The sequence below is a fragment of the Gopherus flavomarginatus genome, chromosome 7 (genome assembly GCF_025201925.1).
Source record: "Gopherus flavomarginatus isolate rGopFla2 chromosome 7, rGopFla2.mat.asm, whole genome shotgun sequence".
Lineage (NCBI taxonomy): Eukaryota > Metazoa > Chordata > Testudines > Testudinidae > Gopherus > Gopherus flavomarginatus.
Window position 1 is genome coordinate 105,649,482 of NC_066623.1, and position 21,164 is coordinate 105,670,645.

At 39.8% G+C, this 21,164-nt stretch overlaps 1 protein-coding gene across 1 annotated transcript in view; it reads right to left on the minus strand.

The window, feature by feature from the left end:
* SCP2 (sterol carrier protein 2) overlaps window positions 1-21,164 on the minus strand; it is a 58,345-nt gene that overhangs the window by 27,654 nt on the left and 9,527 nt on the right. Inside the window, exons 4-11 of the mRNA XM_050962443.1 lie at window positions 18,518-18,649; window positions 16,075-16,139; window positions 13,944-14,070; window positions 12,913-12,976; window positions 12,557-12,643; window positions 11,780-11,930; window positions 10,388-10,535; window positions 3,830-3,937 (exon numbers count right to left, since the gene is read on the minus strand). Coding sequence (XP_050818400.1) covers window positions 3,830-3,937; window positions 10,388-10,535; window positions 11,780-11,930; window positions 12,557-12,643; window positions 12,913-12,976; window positions 13,944-14,070; window positions 16,075-16,139; window positions 18,518-18,649 — 882 coding nt within the window. The remainder of the gene's footprint in view (window positions 1-3,829; window positions 3,938-10,387; window positions 10,536-11,779; window positions 11,931-12,556; window positions 12,644-12,912; window positions 12,977-13,943; window positions 14,071-16,074; window positions 16,140-18,517; window positions 18,650-21,164) is intronic.

The following is a 21,164-nucleotide window of genomic DNA, read 5'->3' on the forward strand; positions in this document are numbered from 1 at the left end:
CAACCGCTCCGTGGAGGAACGTTGTGACCAACTTGCTTTCATCCAGAAGGTGTTGAAGTCCTGCTGCTTCTCTGGATGGAGGAAGGCTTGAAAGTAGACCCACAGAGGAGTTGACCTTCAAGCCAAGAAGTCCAGCTTCTTGGCACTGTGACTGGCACAGGGGGAAAAGAGGTGTTGGATTTAAAGAGCTGTTGCCAGGCACGCTCAGTCGCTGCATGGACTACAAGAGAATTTCATGGCGGGTGAGTATACAGAAAGTTTGTGCCTTTGGAGTGCACGAAGCAAAGATGCTCCACCAGCCTGGGAGTAGGGACACAAGAAGCTGGGGTGTGCCAGACCATTTGGGCCAGTTGTAAAATGGTCTCGTGAATAGGCAGAGCAGTAGGGGAAAGCCGGGGGACGGGAGAGGAGAAGGGGTTTGCAATATGTGAAGGAAAATGGTTCCTGGGGTCCTGTACATCATTTACAGGCAGGTTGAGGGCCATAGCAGATCCTGGTATTGCAGGTGATCATTGGGAGGCGAGAGAGAGCTGAATAAGGGCATTGTCCAGGGAGGAAGAGACACAAACAGGGACCAGAGGGTCCAATGGTGCTGCCAGTGCCAGAAAGTCCTGGGGCTTCTCATAGACAGAGAGGGGGACAGTGTGCATTGGGAACAGCTGGTGATGCAGGCGTGGTTGTCCCCGTGATTGCTGTAGGGGTCCCAAGCTGCTCAGCAGGGTCAGGCATAGGGGTCACCTGGCATCAGCAGTGCCTGCATGTAATGGAACCATAGGTTGACCAGTGGGGGGTACATTGGTTGATATGGGTGGTGCTATATGACTGGGCGGGCAAGAAGGCAGAGTCCAGCTTCGAGGACCACTCTGAGGCCAAAGACAGGTCTGGTAGAGGCAGAGTTGTCGGAATCATCAGTGTGGCATGAGATGAAACCGGATGGTCCAAGAGCAAAAGAGGTTCCTCTGTGGAAGGACCCAGCAGAGAGAGGCAGAGCAGAGCAAGATGCTGAAGGAGAAGGGGCTCGTCCCTGGGAACCAGCATGCTGGCAGCAACAATATGCCTGAGCGTGGAAGGGAGCCGGCACACGGCAACATCAGTTCAGCCGTTGGCATGAGAGGGGACAAGCACCCCAGTGTATGTAAGACTGGGCATGCAAGTCCAGACATCCCAGTGGAGTGGACGGAGCTGGAGGTGACGGCAGCAGGCCAGTCACTGCTGCCAGTGGCAGGGCCAATGGAGCGCGGTGCTTGGACTTATGCTCTGAGTGGGATTTTTTGTCACTGGAGCATCCGAGTTGAAGTGACAGCTTGGGGAAGCAATGATATGTTTAGAGGCAGTCCCCCTCGGGGAGCAGCCCTTATGTCCATAGCTGTGCCTGTTATGAGCATGGGGCCTTGGGCAGTAGCAGTGGTGTCTCTGGTGCCGGTTGGGAAAGGCCCAAGGAGGAGCTCGCCACCGGTACAAAGCACCACTCTGATGGATCTGTTGGTCCTGGATCCAGTTGTGCACATGGTCACATTAACTCCTCCACACAGAACTTGCAAAGGCAAAGTTCTCTGGCCTCTCGAGCAGCAGATGGAGCAGCGGGCAGCAACGTGGGAAAGAGCAGCAGATGGAGCAGCGGGCGGCAACGTGAGCTTCGCCCAAACAATACAGACAATGTTGGTGCTTATCACTCACAGAGAAGGACCGTAGGCACGAAGCACAGTATTTAAAACTGGCTTGCCGGGGCATAGTCCCTGGGCTGGGGAGGAGCCCCACAAGGGGAGAAGTCCAACAAAGAAAACCTAGCTAACAAATGGACAATCATATACAACTAGTAAAAACTATCTACAGACAACGATCAAAGAACATCTCTCTTGTCAGCTAAGAATACTGAGGAACAGGGGTTCCGACTCTGGCCACCCAGTAGTAAGAAGGAACTGGAGCAGCGTCAACCTGCAAAGCCTCAGACGTGCCACGCGGTCAATGCACGACACACGTGCAGGTCAACAGATACTACCATGAACCGTTCTGAGTCCAGCGTATGTGTACCCACGTTTGGAATCAACATAGGGTTTTTCTTCGAGCGATAATCAACACCTAATCATCTAAGCTGGCACATCCAAAATCAATATTAAAAAAGTTCTCAGTTAACAATATTGCTGAAAGTTAAAACATACTATATTAAATAGCAAATCAGCAGAGAATACATACGTAATTTCTAAAAACCCTTTAGAGTTTTTTCGAAATGACCAACTGGCTCAGTGCAAAACAAAATTACCCATATAGTATTTCAAGGCTCTATCAAAAATCTGATGGATTCTCTACACTTTTAACAGTGGTGGTGGTGGATGATTTGCTTATAAAAATCATAATTCTTTTTCAATTGACTTGAAACAATACTTCTCTTACTCCATGAAGTGTTAGCTAGTATTTAAGGTAAGGATTGTCTCAGATAGATCCAAATATATGCAGGTCAAAAGAAAAATGAAGTTTACAAAGTTCACAATCAGTAAAAAGTTAAATACAAAGTTCAATGCCAGTGTGATCCTTCATCATATAATACCACAGAAACTGGTTTAAGATTTACATTTTAAGCATCTTACAATTAGATTATAACTGAATAGCTCTTCAAAGAAGTGTTGCAAAATTTATGACTAAATGTATATTATGGAAAACACATGGGTATGCTACAATCACATCTTATTATGTTATGTGCAGTATACTTTCCTATATACATATGGAAAACATCTAATGAAACCCATTAAATTGTGGCAATATAGAGAGAAATTAAAGATGGTCTTGAACTGAAATTATTTTTGAAAAAAGAAGTTGGGATATGTCTTGCTAAAATGGCACTTCTAAAACCACAGGTATTTAGCTTCTGAGAAAGACTGCTGAAGCACAAAAGTGGAAGTTTCAAAGGAATGCATGAGAAAGTTGGTTCAAGGTTGAGATTTAAAATTACTGCATAAACATAAAAGCCTTTAGTGGACACATTATGTAATGCAGAAGATAAATATTCACCTCAACTACTTTGAATCCCTTTCTCTGAATAGGCAGCTGGAGACAGACTTTGTATATAAAATAAAACTACAACATTTTAAAACTAATAGCTTGATTTTGATTGGAGTAGTCTCTAAAACAGAAAAATATCTGTTTATATCTCAGTGTAAACTGTATATTCAAGTACTCTCTGCAAAGTACAAAAATGTATTCTTAGTATAGTCTATTGAAACTTAAAGAAAAAATAGTAAGTACTCATGTCTCAAAAGAAAAAAAATTGTATCATAACTCTGTATGCTTTGTCAACAATATGAACCTTCTCGCTCTCTCTGGACAGATTAATTAGGTCTGTGCAAAATACCTCTGTATATCTAGCAAATTAGACATTTTAAGTCAAGTGAAAATGGATTTTATTTTAATTAAGAAAAACAAATTCTAGCCCACTCCTTTTTTAAAAAATCACTTAATTTAAGCAAAAGTTGTCACATATCATTCTCTATTATTTGAACTATTCATTTAGTTAACTAATGAAATGCATATGACAAATACAAAATTCATATTCATAGCTCAAAGGTGGCAAACATTAAGAGTAAACTGCATGCTGTGTAAAACACTTGAAGTCAAGAGAGTATTTTGACCCTTGTAAGTGAGAAAACAACCAACAGCAAGGTAACATATACTGGAAGTCATTAGACAGACATCATATTCTCAGACCCCAGCACTCCTGCACAATTATTTCACGACTCATAAATCATGAATACCTTCAGAACCTGATGAAGAAACTGTTGGTTTCCACAAGACCACCTCAAAATCATTAGAAATACAACTTCTGTATTTGCCTTACCTGTGGCACCCAATGGGTGTCCTTTAGAAATCAAACCACCACTGGGGTTTACCACCCATTTTCCACCATAAGTATTGTCTCCTCTATCAATCAGCTCCCCAGCTCTTCCTATAAAATAGTAATTGAAACAAGGAAAATAGCTGTAAAAAAAAGTCACTTTATGGTACATTTTTCAACCTTACTGTTACTTCTGGATATTATTGCATATGTTTTGAGTCAGCCAAAACCAGAAAATTGTAATGCACAAAATTTTGGAACACATATGTGAAATAACCAAATATGAACATAACGGCTTATACTGTTTGGACAATAGGTCTCCATTTGCTTCCATTGCCCACTAAATATATATTTTAGTACACTATATAAGCTTTTCAGTTTATACAATAATTAAATTAATAATTGGTAAAATTATAATGAAAAGAGCAGATGTACCTGAAAAGGAGCAGTTAGTCATTACAGGTACTGTTATGGTTTTCACTGGAAATCACAACTTGCAGTAATATTAATGACACACAAGGTGGGTGAGGGAATATCTTTTATTGGACCAATTTCTGTTAGTGAAAGAAATGCTCCTAGGAAAATTCTGCATCACTGTGCAATGCAGAATTTTGCCAAAATTAATGTTGGGCATGCAGAATTTCCTTTTTTCCTCCCCACATAGAAATGGGCTGCAGGGATGTTGGCCGCCACTAGAGCTGCTGGACCAAGCACAGTCTAGCTCCTAAATAGAAAACAAGGCCAGAGAGAGAGTGGGAGGGGGAGGGAACTGGACAGTTCCCAGGACGCCTGGAAGAAAAGAGGTGGCAGCATGCAGGAAACTGCAGGCCTGGGACCCAACATCAGGCTGTTTCTGCTTCTGGATCCTTGGGTTCTAGAAGGGTAGGGTCTGTGAGTGTCTGGGCCAGGGGAGGGGCATAGGGGCACAGCTGGCCTCTCTGGGGGTGTGTCTGAGCTGGGGAGGGGACCTGCAGATGGGTTCTGGGGGAGAGGGGGTGTGAATGTCTGGGCCAGGGAAGGCCTCATGGCTGGGCTGTGGAGGGGAGTAGGGTATGAGTGTATGGGCTGGGGGAGGGTTACCAACCCTCCAGGATTGTCCTGGAGTCTCCAAGAATTAAAGATTACTCTTTAATTAAATTTTATATCATGTGATGAAACCTCCAGGAATATGTCCAACCAAAATTGGCAACCCTAGCTGGGGAGAGGGCATAGCTGGACTCCGGGAGAAAGGTGGTGAGAGTGTCTGAGTTGGGGGCCCCATGGCTGGAGTCTGAGGGGAAGGAGGGGGTAAGTCTCTGGTCCCCTGGTTGGGCTCTGTGGGGGAGGGGTCAGAGAAGCAGGAATTGAGTTGTCACGGTTTCTTTAAATCTCTACTCCTGGGGGAATTTGTGTGTGTGTCTGTATTATTACAAACATACTTGCTGACAGATATTTTGAAATAAATTACCAAAATAATTGAAACTGGTGTAATTATACAGTGTTATTTTGACAAATAAAATTTGCAGAATTTTAAAATACTGTGAGCAGAATTGTTCATTTTTTTGGCACAAAATTTCCCCAAGAGTGAAGAGAGAAGCTTTCAAGCTACATGACCTGAAGAAGAGGTCTGCGTAGCTCAACAGCTTGTCTCTGTCATCAACAGAAGTTGATCCAATAAAAGATACTACCTCCTCCACTGTATCTCTCATATCCTGGAACCAATATGGCTACAATTCTGAGAGCAGTAATATTAATGGTAGTTGTTGGCATGCGGTAGACTCAATACTTTTAAATACATACATTCTTACTTAACAGTTTCAGTATCCAAACAACACAAACCACATGAAGTACCAGATTTTGATTCATAGGGGTGAACAAATAATCTTGTGCATTTGGATTAAGCAATTTTCCCACTGAAGAGCTCTCAGGGTGTAAGAAGTTAAAGAAACAAACATTCTCAAGGCATTGACTGAAGAGAGAAATTGATTAGAGCACAAGGAAAAAATGCCATATAAGATATGCTACTAGGTTATAAATTAATAATTGACCAAATGGGAGTAATCGGAGCATGTGTTGCATTAACTAGGTGCACCATGACACATGCAGAACAAAGAGTGGGTGCTTCTTTTTACTAAACGAGTGTACATATCTAAATAGAAAATGACTGCAACCATTTTTGCTGCTCCTGGTGCCACAGAGACCTAGCAAATAATAATGTGGTATAGAGGAACAGGTCAGAGAAAGGGAAGGGATAGCAAGGAGAAAAGGACAGAGGAAGAGATCTTTTTAAAGCTTCGTTCAGTTAAAAATCCTGAGTCTAAATTCTTGCAGGCCTTTCTGTTGAATCCCCAATCTTAGCTTGACTGTTCATAAACAAGACTATACACCACCAAGTGGTGTCTAAGTAAAATCATGCCATTTTTCATAAAATGATTCACAGAGGATGTTCTCAACTTTTTAATTCAATTTTTGAAAAAACAAACAATAATATGTTTAAAAGCTGAACTTTTTAAAATCTGAAATGTAATAGTTTAATACATTTTGAACATAAGAATATTAGAAAAGCTATACTGGGGCAGACCAACAATCCATCAGTCCCATTATCCTGTCTTCCAACAGTGGCCAATGCCAGCTACTTCAGAGAGAATGAACAGAAGAGAGCAATCATCGAGTGATCCATCCCCTATCGTCCAGTCACAGCTTTCGGCAATCAGAGGTTTAGGAAAATCCAGAGCATGGAGTTGTGACCCTGACTATCTTAGCTAATAGCCAGCGATGGACGTATCCTTCATGAACTTATCTTATTCTTTTTTTTTAAACAGAGTTTTATTTTTGGCCTTCACAACATCCTATGGCAATGAGTTCCACAGGTTGACTGTGCGTTGCATGAAGCAGTACTTCCTTACACTTCTTTTAAAGCTGTTGCCTATTAATTTCATTGGGTGACCCCTGATTGTTGTTGTCACGCTGTCTGGAGTGGCTCAAGACTGAATGTCAAACAGACTGTCAAAAGCAGAGCAGAAAACCCAAACTAGTTGTATGTTCTATAATTAGATTTCATCAACCCAGTAACAAGTGTGAACTCCTAAAGCACTATAACAGTCTTACCATGGAATCACTGGCATTCCCCTTGGGCATTCCAGTTCATCTTGCCACCCAGGCAAGCTGGACTATGTGATAGATGGTCACTTTATAGCAAAAAATCACAATAATATTCAGGTTATTCCCAGTCCCAAAGCACCAGTCACTTACCCTCAGTAAATTGTACTCAGATCTCAAACCAAGGACAACACCTGTAGCCAATCCTATAATAAACTAACTAAAGAGTTATTGACTAAGAAAAGAAATTATAGTTATTTACAATTAAAGCAGATAAGCACACACACACACAAATGTATTACAATCTTAAATTCATAAAGTAATAGAAGCTTCTATAATAAGCAAGTTTTTATGTCCTTTGGGGCTAACCCAAGCCAAGCAGCTTGGGGATCTCTTGCTTATGTTCAGGAATCTTTTCCCCTCAGAGTTCAAACAGCATAAAGAGACAGTTTCTCCTTGTCAAAGATTTTTCTCCCCCCTCACCCCAGAATCCAAGCTGATGGGATGAGTGCTCTTGCATACAGGTGACTGGGGGGAGCAATCAACAAAATCTTTGTTCAATAATGGTTCATTTGAATGTACTAGTCCTTCCTGATGGGCAGAAGACGATACTTTTGGGGGTAAACTAATATTTCACACTTAGAAATGCTTCTCCCATGACTGTGGGGAATTGACAGTCAAACATTTCTATAGTTTAAATGTTTGCTCTGTAACATTACTTTATGACATGGGATACTGATATACATGCACCATCCTATAAGCATTCCATAAAGTCTAAAACACTAAGCACTCTGTTATAAATCTAATATCTATTTTGATAATGCTAACACGCAGGTAAACAAGACTGGTTTCAAGCTATGCATTTGTAAGTGTTCAGTGAGGCCTAGGGGCCTTGGCATGAGCTGGCACCTGGTCTGCCAGCATCACACTTGTATCATGTAAAGGGGTAAACATCATTCCCTATTCACTTTCTCCACACCATTCATGATTGTGTAGACCAGGGGTAGGCAACCTATGGCACGCATGCGAAAGGTGGCACACGTGCTGATTTCAATGGCACTCCCACTGGCCGGGTCCTGGCCACCAGTCCGGGGCGCTCTGCATTTAAAATTAAATTGAAATGAAGTTTCTTAAACATTTTAAAAGCCTTGTTTACTTTATATACAACAATAGTTTAGTTATATATTATTGACTTACAGAAAGAGACCTTCTAAGAATGTTAAAGTGTATTATTGGCACGCGAAACCTTAAATTAGAGTGAATAAATGAAGACTTGGCATACCACTTCTGAAAGGTTGCCGACCCCTGGTATAGATCTCTATCATATCCCCCTTAGCTGTCTCTTTTCTAAAATGAGCAATCCCAGTCTTTTTAATCTCTCCTCATATGGAAGCTGTGCTATACCCCTAATCATTTTTGTTGCCCTTTTCTGTAAATTTTCCAATTCTAATATCTTTTTTGAGATGGAGTGACCAGAACTGGACATAGCATTCAAGGTGTGGGCATGCCATGGATATATATAGTGGCATTTTGATAATTTTGGTCTTATTTTCTATTTTTTCCTAAAAAAATTTCCTGTTAGCTTTTTTGATTGCAGCTGCATACTGAGCCGATGTTTTCAGAGAACTATCATTGTGGACTCCAAGATCTCTTTCTTGACTGTAAACTGCTAATTTAGAACCCATCATTTTGTATGTATAGTTTGAATTATGTTTTCTGATGTTCATTACTTTGCATTTATCAACACTGAATTTCATCTGCCATTTTGTTGCCTAGTCACCCAGTTTAGTGAGATCCCTTTGCAACTCTTCGCAGTCTTCTTCGGACTTAACTATCTTGAGTTGTTTTGTATCATCTGCAAACTGTGTCACCTCACCGCTTACCCCTTTTTACAGATCACTTATGAATATTTTGAACAGCACTAGTTACACTATAGATCTTTAGGGAGACTCCGCTATTTACCCCTCTCCACTGTGAAAACTGACCATTTATTCCTACCCTTTGTTTCCTGTCTTTTAACCAGTTATTGATCCAATGAGAGGACCTTCCCCCTCTTCTGCTGTGATTGCTTACTTCGCTTAAGACCCTTTGTGCGGGACCTATTCAAAGGCTTCTGGATGTATTGTATTTCAAATCAAGAAAAAAATCATATCTGAGGGTGTCCCTCCTTTAGTCTCTGTGAATACTTCTGAAACAACTGATCAGCAAAATCAGCAAAGAGTCCTGTGGCACCTTATAGACTAACAGAGGTATTGGAGCTTGAGCTTTTATGGGTGAATACTCACTTCGTCGGATGCATCTAGTGTAAATTTCCAGGGGCAGGTATATATATGCAAGCAAGAAGCAGGCTAGCCTGCATGCTTGCATATATATACACCTGCCCCTGGAAATTTCCACTACATGCATCCGACGAAGTGAGTATTCACCCATAAAAGCTCAAGCTCCAAAACCTCTGTTAGTCTATAAGGTGCCACAGGACTCTTTGCTGCTTTTACAGATCCAGACTAACACGGTTACCACTCTGATATTTGATCAGCAAAACTATCTTTAAATGTCAAATAAAGCCACATATCTATGCTGTATAATTGGTTTAAATCTATATTCGGTGCTTCTTGTTCAAACTCCGTAAGTAATAAAAAACAACAATACAACATTAAAATTTAAGGTCTTACCTTAAATACAAAATGTTAATGCATAGTCAACAAACTTACGGAAAACTAAGATATTAGAATAGGAGATACCTTTTAGGAGATTTCTAACATTTTTAGCCCCAAAATTTTCCAATTCAATATACCTTTCTAAGTGTTGGTGGATTTTTTTAAACTATCAGTGTTAACTAAGCGCATCTGGGAAATAAGTGTGAAAGAAAAATTGAAAAAAACGGTGTTTACTCACACTAGTCAGAAAATTAGTTCATAGCAACCTAACTGCCACTGACAGCAGCAGGGAAGCACCAATGGCGTTAAGAAGGTTGAGAAGTAGCTAGATCAACTGGCCACAGCAGTAGCTGGAAGGAAGCAGAGCAAAATCTAGGATAAATGAATAAAAGTCTAGGAACAGGGAACAAGAGCTTGAGCAGCTGAAAAGAGCGGGGCCTGAAGCTGAGAGACAAATAAGAGGGAGGAAAGTGAGTCAACTCCCCCCCCCACACACACACACACTTCCTTTTAAAAGAACTCTCCCCCTGCAACTTGCTAACCACATGATTTTTTGCACCATGTATCTGTGATGCATTAATTTGCCTTTTGATATTCATTTTTTCATGGAGTTATTTGTCCAATTACAGTTTTTACAATATATTTATGACTTTTATTAATATTTTGCTTTTCTTCACCCTTATGAAGTTACAGAATAATGCTCTTACCATACAGGACAGATTCATGCAATGAAGCGGTAATAACATTTATAACAAACACCAAAGTTACAAGACATGTTTAAGGTTGTCCATTTTAATAAACTAAAATTCTTCATTAATGTTATTACCTTCAGGACAAAGTCCTAAAGCTTCATAAGTAATGAGCTCGTTAGATGAGAAACAATCATGTAGTTCAATCACATCCACATCCATAGGTTTCAGACCTGCTTTGGAAAAACATCTTTGCGCAGCTTCTTTACTCATATCATAGCCAACCTACAACAACAAATTGTGAGTTACACAGTTCAAGACTTTAGATTATGCTCATCTGCTAGTTGTGACCGGAACATGTGCTATAAGTGAGCTGGCCTATAAGTGATGGTAATCTAGTCTAATATTAATGTGCCTCGTACTGCAGTCTATGAATTTCCATTATGTGGCATAATTTTGAAGCAAGAAATCAGGGATTCTAAACTTCATTGTAGGAACATTCTAAGTGATGGCTCTTCTGTGTTCTTCCTCCACTCCTTCTCCCCATATGTAAAAGTATATGCAGCCAAAATTATTTAGTCATTAAGGGCAAGATATGCTGCTGGTATAACTGGGCGCAATTCCATAGATGTCTGAAGAATTGCAAATGCTTATGCCAGTTGAAAGTTTGACCTCAAATCTCTATTTGGCTAGTAATCTGCACCTCTGCTGCCAGCCATCTGACTTTAATGCTAATAGTCAATATTTTCAAAATCTGACTTTCTGGAATGCATTAATTTGATTTGCACCTACTGGGCTGAATTTGGCCCTCAATTACCCCTGTGCAACCCCACTGACATCAATGAGGTTGCATATTATGTGGTAGATTCCCAGATGGTGAAAACTGTCACAGCTCCATTGACCTATGCCACAAAGGACAGAATTTGGTCCATAATTACAATAGACAGACTCATACTAGAACTGTAGATGCAAATAACACCTAACTTTTAAGAAAACTTGGCTCTGCATCCAAACTTTGCAGTTTAGGCCTACCTCTGGGTTTAAGTTAATCAAACTAGAAATTACACCTATGAATGACATAGCCACCACAAATTGATGGTTACGTGGTTTTCAGGTTCATAATAACCCTTCTGTAGAAGAGAAGGAAAACTAGATACATTGGTTCAAGACACAGATGAATGATTTCTGCATCTGTCTCACAATTTTTATGTTGTCTCCTTAATTTGATGTTCTAAACAATTTGAAAAAGTGCAGCTTAACACTAAACTTTTTATAATCCTACACTTAATACCAATACATACATATACACTTATAAAAATTGTTTTCTTAGCATTACTCCACGGATGTATCTTTTATCCTAGAAGTTTTGTGTTTTTCTGAAGTGTATAGTATATAGTTTATTTTTACTTCATAGTGAAGTACAGTGCATGTGCTATCTGGATATTTTATCACGGAAACATCTGTAGTAGTATTAGGATCAATGTGCATAAGTAGTGGGGAGCAGGGAAAAAGTAATATTTCAAACCTACCACCTTAATACAACTATTCTCCTCAAATGTACTTGCAAGATCAGTGACCATCTCTTGGGCCACAATTTCCACCGCTTTTGACTCCAATCCATGTTTTCTCACAAACTCCTCGTTAGTTAAAACCACAGCTGCAGCTCCATCAGATGTTGGGCTAATTGAAAGTAAAAGAATTATTTACTCATTGCACACAATTAACAATGGTTTTCAAGGAAAAGAGTGCTATTCGTGGCAGTAGTCATTGATATGTAACCAAATTAAATCCATAAGCTATTCCAAAGTGGTTTGCTGACATCATCTTGACCTTTCCATCAAAAAGTTGGCTGAACTCTTCTAGCAAAATCTTTTATTGAAACAGATTTCTTTAATTAAAATAGCATATTGCTCAAATTTCTATTAGAAACAGTGCTGACTTTAGAAAAAAATTTATGGGTGGACAGGAAAGGCAGCAGTGAGGAAAAACCTTGTTAAACAGCAGCAGAAATGCACTGATATGCAGGGCCTGGGAAATATATGAAAACAGAAAAATGAGGTATACTTTTGTCTAGTGAGTTATAGTTCAAGAATTATCTAGTTAAAGTTAGAGCAAAATGGGCTGAATTTTGTTTTATTTATTTAAATTTTAATTTATAAAATGCATCTAATACTCTGAAGACAGATGGTACAGCATTTGAAAAAAGGCTACAGCTTATAATCCAGTGGCAAATTAAAGTTGTTTTATTTCTAAATATAAAGTGCTTCAGCATTTATTTCTACACAGTATCAAAGTCCTGTTCTTACCAGCACTGTAAAACAGTCAAAAAATCATAAATTTTCCGAGACTGCAACACTTGATCTAAACTGTACTTCTTTTGGAACTGGGAAAACCTAGGAAAAACACACCTTACTTTAGCATAATCTCAGGAAGAAGACATATTAATCATAGCTACACCCACTATATTGCTTTCATACTGTAATTTTACAAAGTGTAAGGCACTGAACAGAGAATTTATATTGGAGTATTGTTCTCATTGTATATAATGGAAAGTGTTTTGTCTATTTTATACTTTGAGTTTTACTGTTGTGCAATACATGATTTCTTTCAAATTTGGTTTTCTTACTATATTTTCATTACCAAAGTACAATATTGCACTCACGGGTTGTTAGCTGAATGGCTATGATTCTTCCATGCAATTTTTGCAAAGTGTTCTTCTTTTGTTCCTGAAAGAAAAAAAAGTCAAGCTATACTGAGAGGCTGTAATATTTTCTCACAGACTTATTAACAAGTGACAGAGATGCTGTATTCAGTTCAAATTCTTATGGCACTAGTTCTAAAATCTCTGTTATAACTGATCCATTATATTAAGGATTCTTTGCAATACAGCTGGGTTTGGGTCAGTAAGTGTTTCAATTACTAGATGAGAGATTATTTAAAACTGGCTGAATTCCAGCTGATAAATTTAGAGATCTAATGCACTATGCTGTCATTAACAGACACATAGAAAATACAAAAAAGGCTAACAGCTATCAATTTTAGTCAAATTTGAACAGAGATATGTTCATATATTACTATTTGTTCACTGCACAGTAATTTAATTACATTGAAACATTTGTCTTCTAAATTATTTCCATAAATCGTCTGAAATAAATTTTTTAAATATGAGATGTCCAATAGTTCGTTTGGCAGGAATATGTGCTGCCAAATAAGAGACTAAGTTTTAGAAGCAATTATGGGACTGTTATTCCTTGGTTGGTGAGAGCTGAAGGAATCCCAATGGCGGTACTCTGAGAATGTAAATTGAGATATGACTAATGCACAAAAGTTGTCGTAAAACTCTTAATGTTGCTACACACATTCATACCATGCACAAAACCACAAAAGCAAATAAATTAAAAATTAAGCCCTATACAGGCACAAACCTTACCACTAACACAACTATTGTACAGCATAGAGTATACACCACAAACTGAACTCCATCCCATGAAACTACTTTTCTGAAAATATCCCTTGATCAAGATTCCCCTTTGCCAACACTATTAGTTGTGGATGTTGGGTATGGCAACATGTACCTGGTGAAAACGAAGTCATGGAACAACAGTTTATAACTAAGCTCCCAAATAAATTTTTCACTTTTCTTCTAATACTTTACTCTGCAATAGGATTTTTCCCCACAAGTTTGACCAGTACCATATTTCTCCATATGTTCTTTTCCAGCATTTCCAAAAAACTGTGCTGCTACTGGAGCTGCAGACAAGCCATATTTCTTTATCATCACTTCCGTATGTTTATCTAGTGGATTTGTCCTGCCTGTGAACTAAAAATAAAAATAGTTGTAAATTAAGCAACTGGCAAGTTCAAGGTGAATTATCCATTTCCTTTATAAACTACAGTATTCCTGCAAAAATATAATGGACTTTGAGAAAAAGAGAACATCCCTTAACAGCTCAGCACTCTGCCTGAGTAGGATATTTTGAAATTTCAATAACTTGCCTACTTGTAAGAAAGGACAGATAAGCAGAAGACAGTCAGCAACTGCATTATGGGAGGTGGGGAGGGAAAAGGACTTATTGAAGCCCTTAGAAAATGCCCAGGGGGCATTTTGAGTCTACTGGATTCAGCATGGGACTAAATCAGAAGACTTGGCTTCTCTTCCTCCCCCCTACCCCCCCTCACCTCAACTTGCTGTGCAATTTGAGGCAAATCACTTTAACCACTCTGTACCTCAGTATTACCATTTGTAATTTTCTGCACCTCCCCTCAATTTTGTTTTTAATATAGACTAGGTCAGTGTTTCTCAACCTTTTTGATACCAGAGACCAGCTTTCTGCCTTCCTAAACTGTATCAAAGAGATCTCAGGGACTCGCCAGTCCACAGACTGGTCATTGAGAAACACTGGTTTAGGTCAGTGGTTCTTAACCAGGTGTACATGTAACCCTGGGGTATGCTGACATCTTCCAGGGGGTAGATCACCTCATCTAGATATTTGCCTAGTTTTACAACAGACTACAAAAAAAGCACCAGCGAAGTCAATACAAACTAATATTTCATACAGACAATCCCTTGTTTATACTTCTCTATATACTATACACTGAAATTTAAGTACAAGATTTATATTCCAATTGACTTATTTTATAATTACATGGTAAAAATGAGAAAGTAAGCAATTTTTCAGTAATAGTCTGCTATGATACATTTGTATTTTTAGGTCTGATTTTGTAAGCAAGCAGTTTTTAAGTAAGGTTAAACTTGAGGGTACACAAGACAAATCAGACTCCTGAAAAGGGTACAGCAGTCCGGAAAAGCTGAGAGCCACTCGTCTACGGGCTTGGCTACACTTACGAGTTAGTGTGCAATAAAGGAGCCCCATGCGCACTAGCTCACTCTCCATTCACATTGGCAAGGCACATAGAGCGCTCTCACTCTTCAGCTAGAGAGCTCCTGATACTCCACCTCGGCGAGAGGAATAACGTTTGCTGTGCCCTCACTGAAGCACTGTGGTGTTGCATTACTGCGCTCTGATAGGCCTCTGGAAATGTCCCATAATCCCCTTAAGTTAAGTGGCCACTCTTGTCATTGTTTTGAATCGCTGCAGGAATGCGGCTATGCCCTTTAAAAGCTCCGTTTTTAACAGCCAGCTGCTTATCTGCTCCGAGACAAAGCAACCATTAGTGTGGAATGCTGTGTGTGAGAGAGAGGGAGGAAGAGGAGGTCTGCTGCTGTCTGAACTTATAAGACAGCATGCTGACATGCTCTCAGCCCCCAAAAAAAACACTCTCTCCCCCGACATACACACAACTCACTCCCTGTCACACTCTACCCCACCCCCCCATTTGAAAAGCATGTTGCAATCACTTGCATGCTGCGACAGCTGCCCATAATGCACCGCTCCCAATGCAGCTGCAAGTGCCGCTGCAAGTGTGGACAGACTGCAGCGCTTTCCCTACTGCACTCTACGATGGCTGGTTTAACTCAAAGCGCTCTACATCTGCAACTGTAGCCAAGTCCTAGGTCACATATCACAGTTGTTAGGAACTATTGAACATTAATCTTCCGACAGTGAAATTTACTGGGAAATTAATCTCTTATCTGTGGATACATGATTTGCACAATGTACATTTATATTTCCTAGTAAATGGTTGTGAAAAGTACCTTAACTATTTTGATGGAAATGTAGATAATTTACCTTAAGCAGTCTGTCTGATTATATCTTAAACTAATTGATGTGTACATAGGAAATTGGAACTCTCATACATTTTAAACATTTGTACTGGTAGATTACATTCCAAAAAAGGGTGCAAATATTTTAAAGACACTTACTTTAACTTCAATAGACCCCCTTTTCATCTTCTCAAAGCCAAGAGCCAAAGCACAATTTGCCAAACCTTAAAATAAAGCTTTCGTTATTTGAAATATGACTAAATATCTAAAGATCATGTACTATAAATATGCATTTTGCTAAAAAATATATATACACAAAAAATTGGTACATTTTCCTTCTTTTTCTTTACTTTTGAATTTGAGTCAAGTTTGAATGAAAATGGTATTGAGGTTACACAAATTATTGATGTCAAATAAGAAATGTACCTTAGAAGATCAGATTTCTTTATTTCGAACCACATATTTATTTTAATGCTGAAAGATCAATTGCTTAGCATTGCCAAGTGTCCTCACCTCAGCCGCAAATACAGAAATACAATTGTTTAGAGGAACTCTGAGTCAATATTTTTAAATATAGAAATAACAGGAATATCATGTGTCCTCCTCTCCCCTTTTTTTGTGCTACAAAACTCCCTGAAGAACTAGAGAAACGGAGTGTAAACTCCCTCACCCTTCAGTTGAAAAGGAGTAGGTATAGAATCTTCCACAAAGAGTTCTTCCCTAAAGTGTTAGTCAAGAGTGAGTTATTTAAAGTTAACACAATACAAAACAAAATTTAAACAGTCTGACTAGAACTCCCTTCTGCTCTCAGTGGTTCAAGGTTTCAGTCTCTCATGATGCCACAATCCCACTAGTTTCAGTTCTCCAAAAAGTCATTCCAATAAAACTGAAAATAAAAACCTGATATTTCTAGTATAAAACATAAGCAGAAAAAAAAAAAGTCATTATACACCAAAAAAAGCGCTCTCCTTTCCAAGATCACCTTTTAACTAAGAGACTTTTCAGTGCAGTATTACTTATTACTTCCAGTGTGGGAAGGAAGTATAGTTCAGAAGGTAACTAATAAAATAAAGAGCTGCAATAGACAAAGAAAAACTGTCTTAAAAGGAACAAACACACATCTTCTCACTGTTCTGCTGGTAAGCAAGGCAGAGGGAGGAGATAAGAAAGGAAGGCCTTGGAGGGAGGAAAACAGCAAGGATAAACTGCTTCAAACTGTGTTTTGCTAAAGGTAGTAAGTTAACTGAAGGATAGAGGGAGAGTCGAGAATCTGAAGATTCTTTGTTAGACCCTAACTGATCATGCTGAAGCCAGGGCCGACTCCAGGCCCCAGCACACCAAGCGCATGCTTGGGACGGCATGCCACCGGGGGCGCTCTGCCAGTTGCTGGGAGGGCAGCAGGCAGCTCTGGTGGACCTCCCGCAGGCATGCCTGTGGAGGGTCCGCTGGTCCAGCGGCTCTGGTGGAGCATCCGCAGGCACGCCTGCGGGAGGTCCCCTGGAGCCGTGGGACCAGCAGACCCTCCGCAGCCAAGTCTGTGGGAGATCCACCGGAGCCACGGGACCGGCGAGCGGCAAAGCGCCCCCCACAGCGTGCCGCCGTGCTTGGGGCGGCAAAATGGCTAGAGCAAGCCCTGGCTGAAGCACACCAGAATGAGATGATTTGCCGTGGGTCTGGCCTATTTGCAGGTATACTGCTCACATGCTTATGAACAGGGGCGGCTCCAGGCATCAGCGCAGCAAGCGCATGCCTGGGGCGGCAAGTCACGGACGACAACCTGCCGGTCGCTATGAGAGCAGCAGGCAGGCAGCGTTCATCAGCACGCTTGCGGGAGGTCCGCCGGTCCCGTGGCTTTGGCAGCAATTCGGCGGCGGGGAGGCCGATGGCACGGCACTGGCGGACCTCCCTCAGGCATGCCGCCGAATCCACGTGACCACCAGACTGCCCGCAGGTGCGCCAACACAAAAGCCGCCTGCCTGCCGTGCTTGGGGCAGCAAAAAACAAAGCTGCCCCTGCTTATAAATACTTTGTTCTTGTATTGGGCGTAGTGACCTCTTATTTTTAGGCTGTTAGGCATGTTTAGAACAATTGTATAACATAGCATTTGGCCTCTGGATTTAATAAAGGAATTTATGGTTAAATTTGTATCCGGTGGTCTCCCATATTAATAATTCTAACAGAAATTGTCAATATTTTGTAAAGACAATGCAGAATAACAAAAAATTGAATGCTGGCACTTCCATTAAGTTTTACTCTTAAAAATGAAAGTACATTCATAAACAATTTTAGATTACTTAAACCAACATTGCTTACTGTATTAGACTCCTATCCTGCAATCTACTACATATGGAGGGATCCGTACTCCCATACAGGGCATGACAAAATTGATCAGTCTAGGCAATACTTATCACCCTTCCTAGTCTGAGGAGGCAGGCAGAGAATTTATGTAGCTCTGTTTATGGAAACTGAACAAATGTAATTTATGAAATTTGGAGAACATACTATTCCCTTCCACTCCCATTTGTTTCAGAGTGTGATTCACAAAATTAATGAATATATGTATTACATCATTGCCAATTAATTCTAAACAAACATATCTTACCTCCCTGGATTACTTGGCGGGCCATGAACAAAGCAGTGGATCCAGTGGAACAGTTGTTGTTAACATTAATGATAGGAATGCCAGTTAACCCCAAACTGTGGTAGATAGCCCGTTGACCGCATGTTGAGTCACCTTTATACAAAAATGAAACATTTAAAAGAAAGTGGAGAGTAGTCATGTAGTAGCAAAAATTATAACAACATAAGGGTAATGCTATACTTTGATTCTAGAAAAGACACTTCTAAAATCTTTGAAGAGCATAATTTTCCAACTCAACCAATAGCAACAGGTAAGCTAAGATTGCACTTAACCTTGTTATAAAGCGGTCCAGTCACTACTGCCAGGTTGTACAAATAACAGTCTACAATATAATAGCAGCAAAGAATCCTGTGGCACCTTATAGACTAACAGACGTTTTGGAGCATGAGCTTTCGTGGGTGAATACCCACTTCCTCAGATGCATGTAATGGAAATATCCAGGGGCAGGTATATATATGTGTGCTAGCAAGCAAGCTTGCTTGCTAGCACACATATATATACCTGCCCCTGGATATTTCCATTACATGCATCTGAGGAAGTGGGTATTCACCCACGAAAGCTCATGCTCCAAAACGTCTGTTAGTCTATAAGGTGCCACAGGATTCTTTGCTGCTTTTACAGATCCAGACTAACACGGCTACCCTCTGATACTTGACACCATACAATATAATAAGTGTTCCAGATATATACACTCATGACACTAGGGGAATTAGTTTCCCAGACATATACGAAGCGTCACAAGGGGTTAAGAGTCAACCTGAACTATGTTCAAAGGACATGGAATCCATTTTCCTAAATATCCCAGCAGATTGTCTTCTGCTCATATCTGGTCAAACACATTTAATGGAAGACAGGTGATTGAAGTGGTGTGCCAGATTGAATTTTCTGTAGAGTATTGTATTAAAATAAAATGAAGTTTGAAGGACTATGTTTGCCTATTACATGCTTAGGTACATACCAAGATGGCAGTATTTATTACCAAATATCTTTCTAGACAATAAACAGTTCTCTCCTTCACCCTAAGAAATTAACTCCTCAGATTCAAGCTTACCTTTGCCTTTTCCTGGCTGGTTAAAATTCTGAAAAGTGATTATCTAGGGACTATATTTCCTTTTCTTCATTTCCAGCTGTAAGTGTGTGTTAATATTCACTTGACCCCAAAATGCCAGTTAGCTCTTAAATGGCAAAACAAAAAACTACTCAAACTACAGCATATACTTATTCATTAGTCCGTTTGTTTATAAGCCAACCCCCCAAGATGGTTAGGTAAAAATAGCAAAAACTGTATGACTCTTTCATAAGCCGACCCTATATTTCAGGGGTTGGGAAACTTTGGCTCCTGGCCAGTTAAGGTAAGCCGCTAGCGGGCCTGGATGTTTTGTTTACCTGGAGCGTTCACAGGCATGGAGTCCCTCAGCTCCCTGTGGCCACAGTTTACTGTTCCCAGCCAATGGGAGCTTCAGGAAGTTCTCCCGCAGCTCCTATGTGCTGGGAACGGCAAAACTCGGACACTGGGAGCTGAGGGGTTCCATGCCTGTGAACACTCCAGGTAAACAAAATGACAAAGTATTAGATATTTAATTCATTGATTCCATAGAGTTTAAAATCATCAAATATTAGTGTAGACCCGTTTATAAGTCGACTCTTGCCCTTTGATGAGTCACTTTTTTACTAAAAATTTGGCTTATGAACGAGTATATATGGTACTTAGTTTCTAAGCATTTGTAGCAAAACTCTTTGTTAATTTATATGATTAATAATTTTTCAGCATAGGAGGTTGAGCAATATTTCTATTTAAATCTTTAACTACTTGTTTTAAGAAAGTTCTTGGTTACTTTCTAATGATTACAAAAATATAACAAATCCTCAAAGAAACTTAATCACCTTAGTTTTATTTCTTCTTTATTTCATCAATAAAATGCCACTTATTTACAGAACTGTAAAAAAAGTCACAGAAATGCTCTTCATTGACCTGTATCCTTCTTTTTGAAATGACCCTGAAAGACTGTATTTTGACATTCACTCTTCTTGGCCTAATTTGCTTTAAAGAGAGCTTTGCCATGTTGTTTGGCTTCTTAGTGGCAGTGTTACTGCTATAAGTAGTTTAATTACATAGTTACATCATTGTGTGTTGTGTTGTCTACTCACAATTGGGTGATTTAAGAAAAGAATTCTCAGAATTTTAACCTTCCTGTTGAACTTCCCTGTTATACCATTTCCTTTCCATAATGTACTTGAAGGAGGACTGACTTTGCCCAAATAATAATTAATCTTTTTTCTATAACTAACTCAGGATGAATTGGGCAAACTTGCTCTGCAAAAAGGAACACTTATAAATATATCTTTAAGTACTGTGAAGAAACAATACAGAAAAGATAAGGAAGAAAGAACAACAGAAATGCCTCTTGAGAAAATGACTTGCTCTCTAAAAAGGTGATGTTCTAGCTTTGCAGGCAAGGCTAGCATAACTTCTCAACCTCCAGAGGTGGCACCAGCTGGCAAAACTATACTGTTATTTAAACTACTGCAATGAATGACATTACCATAATAATTACAAAAATGTATGGATTGTGTACAACTCACATAAAGTACTGGAGATGATCAAACA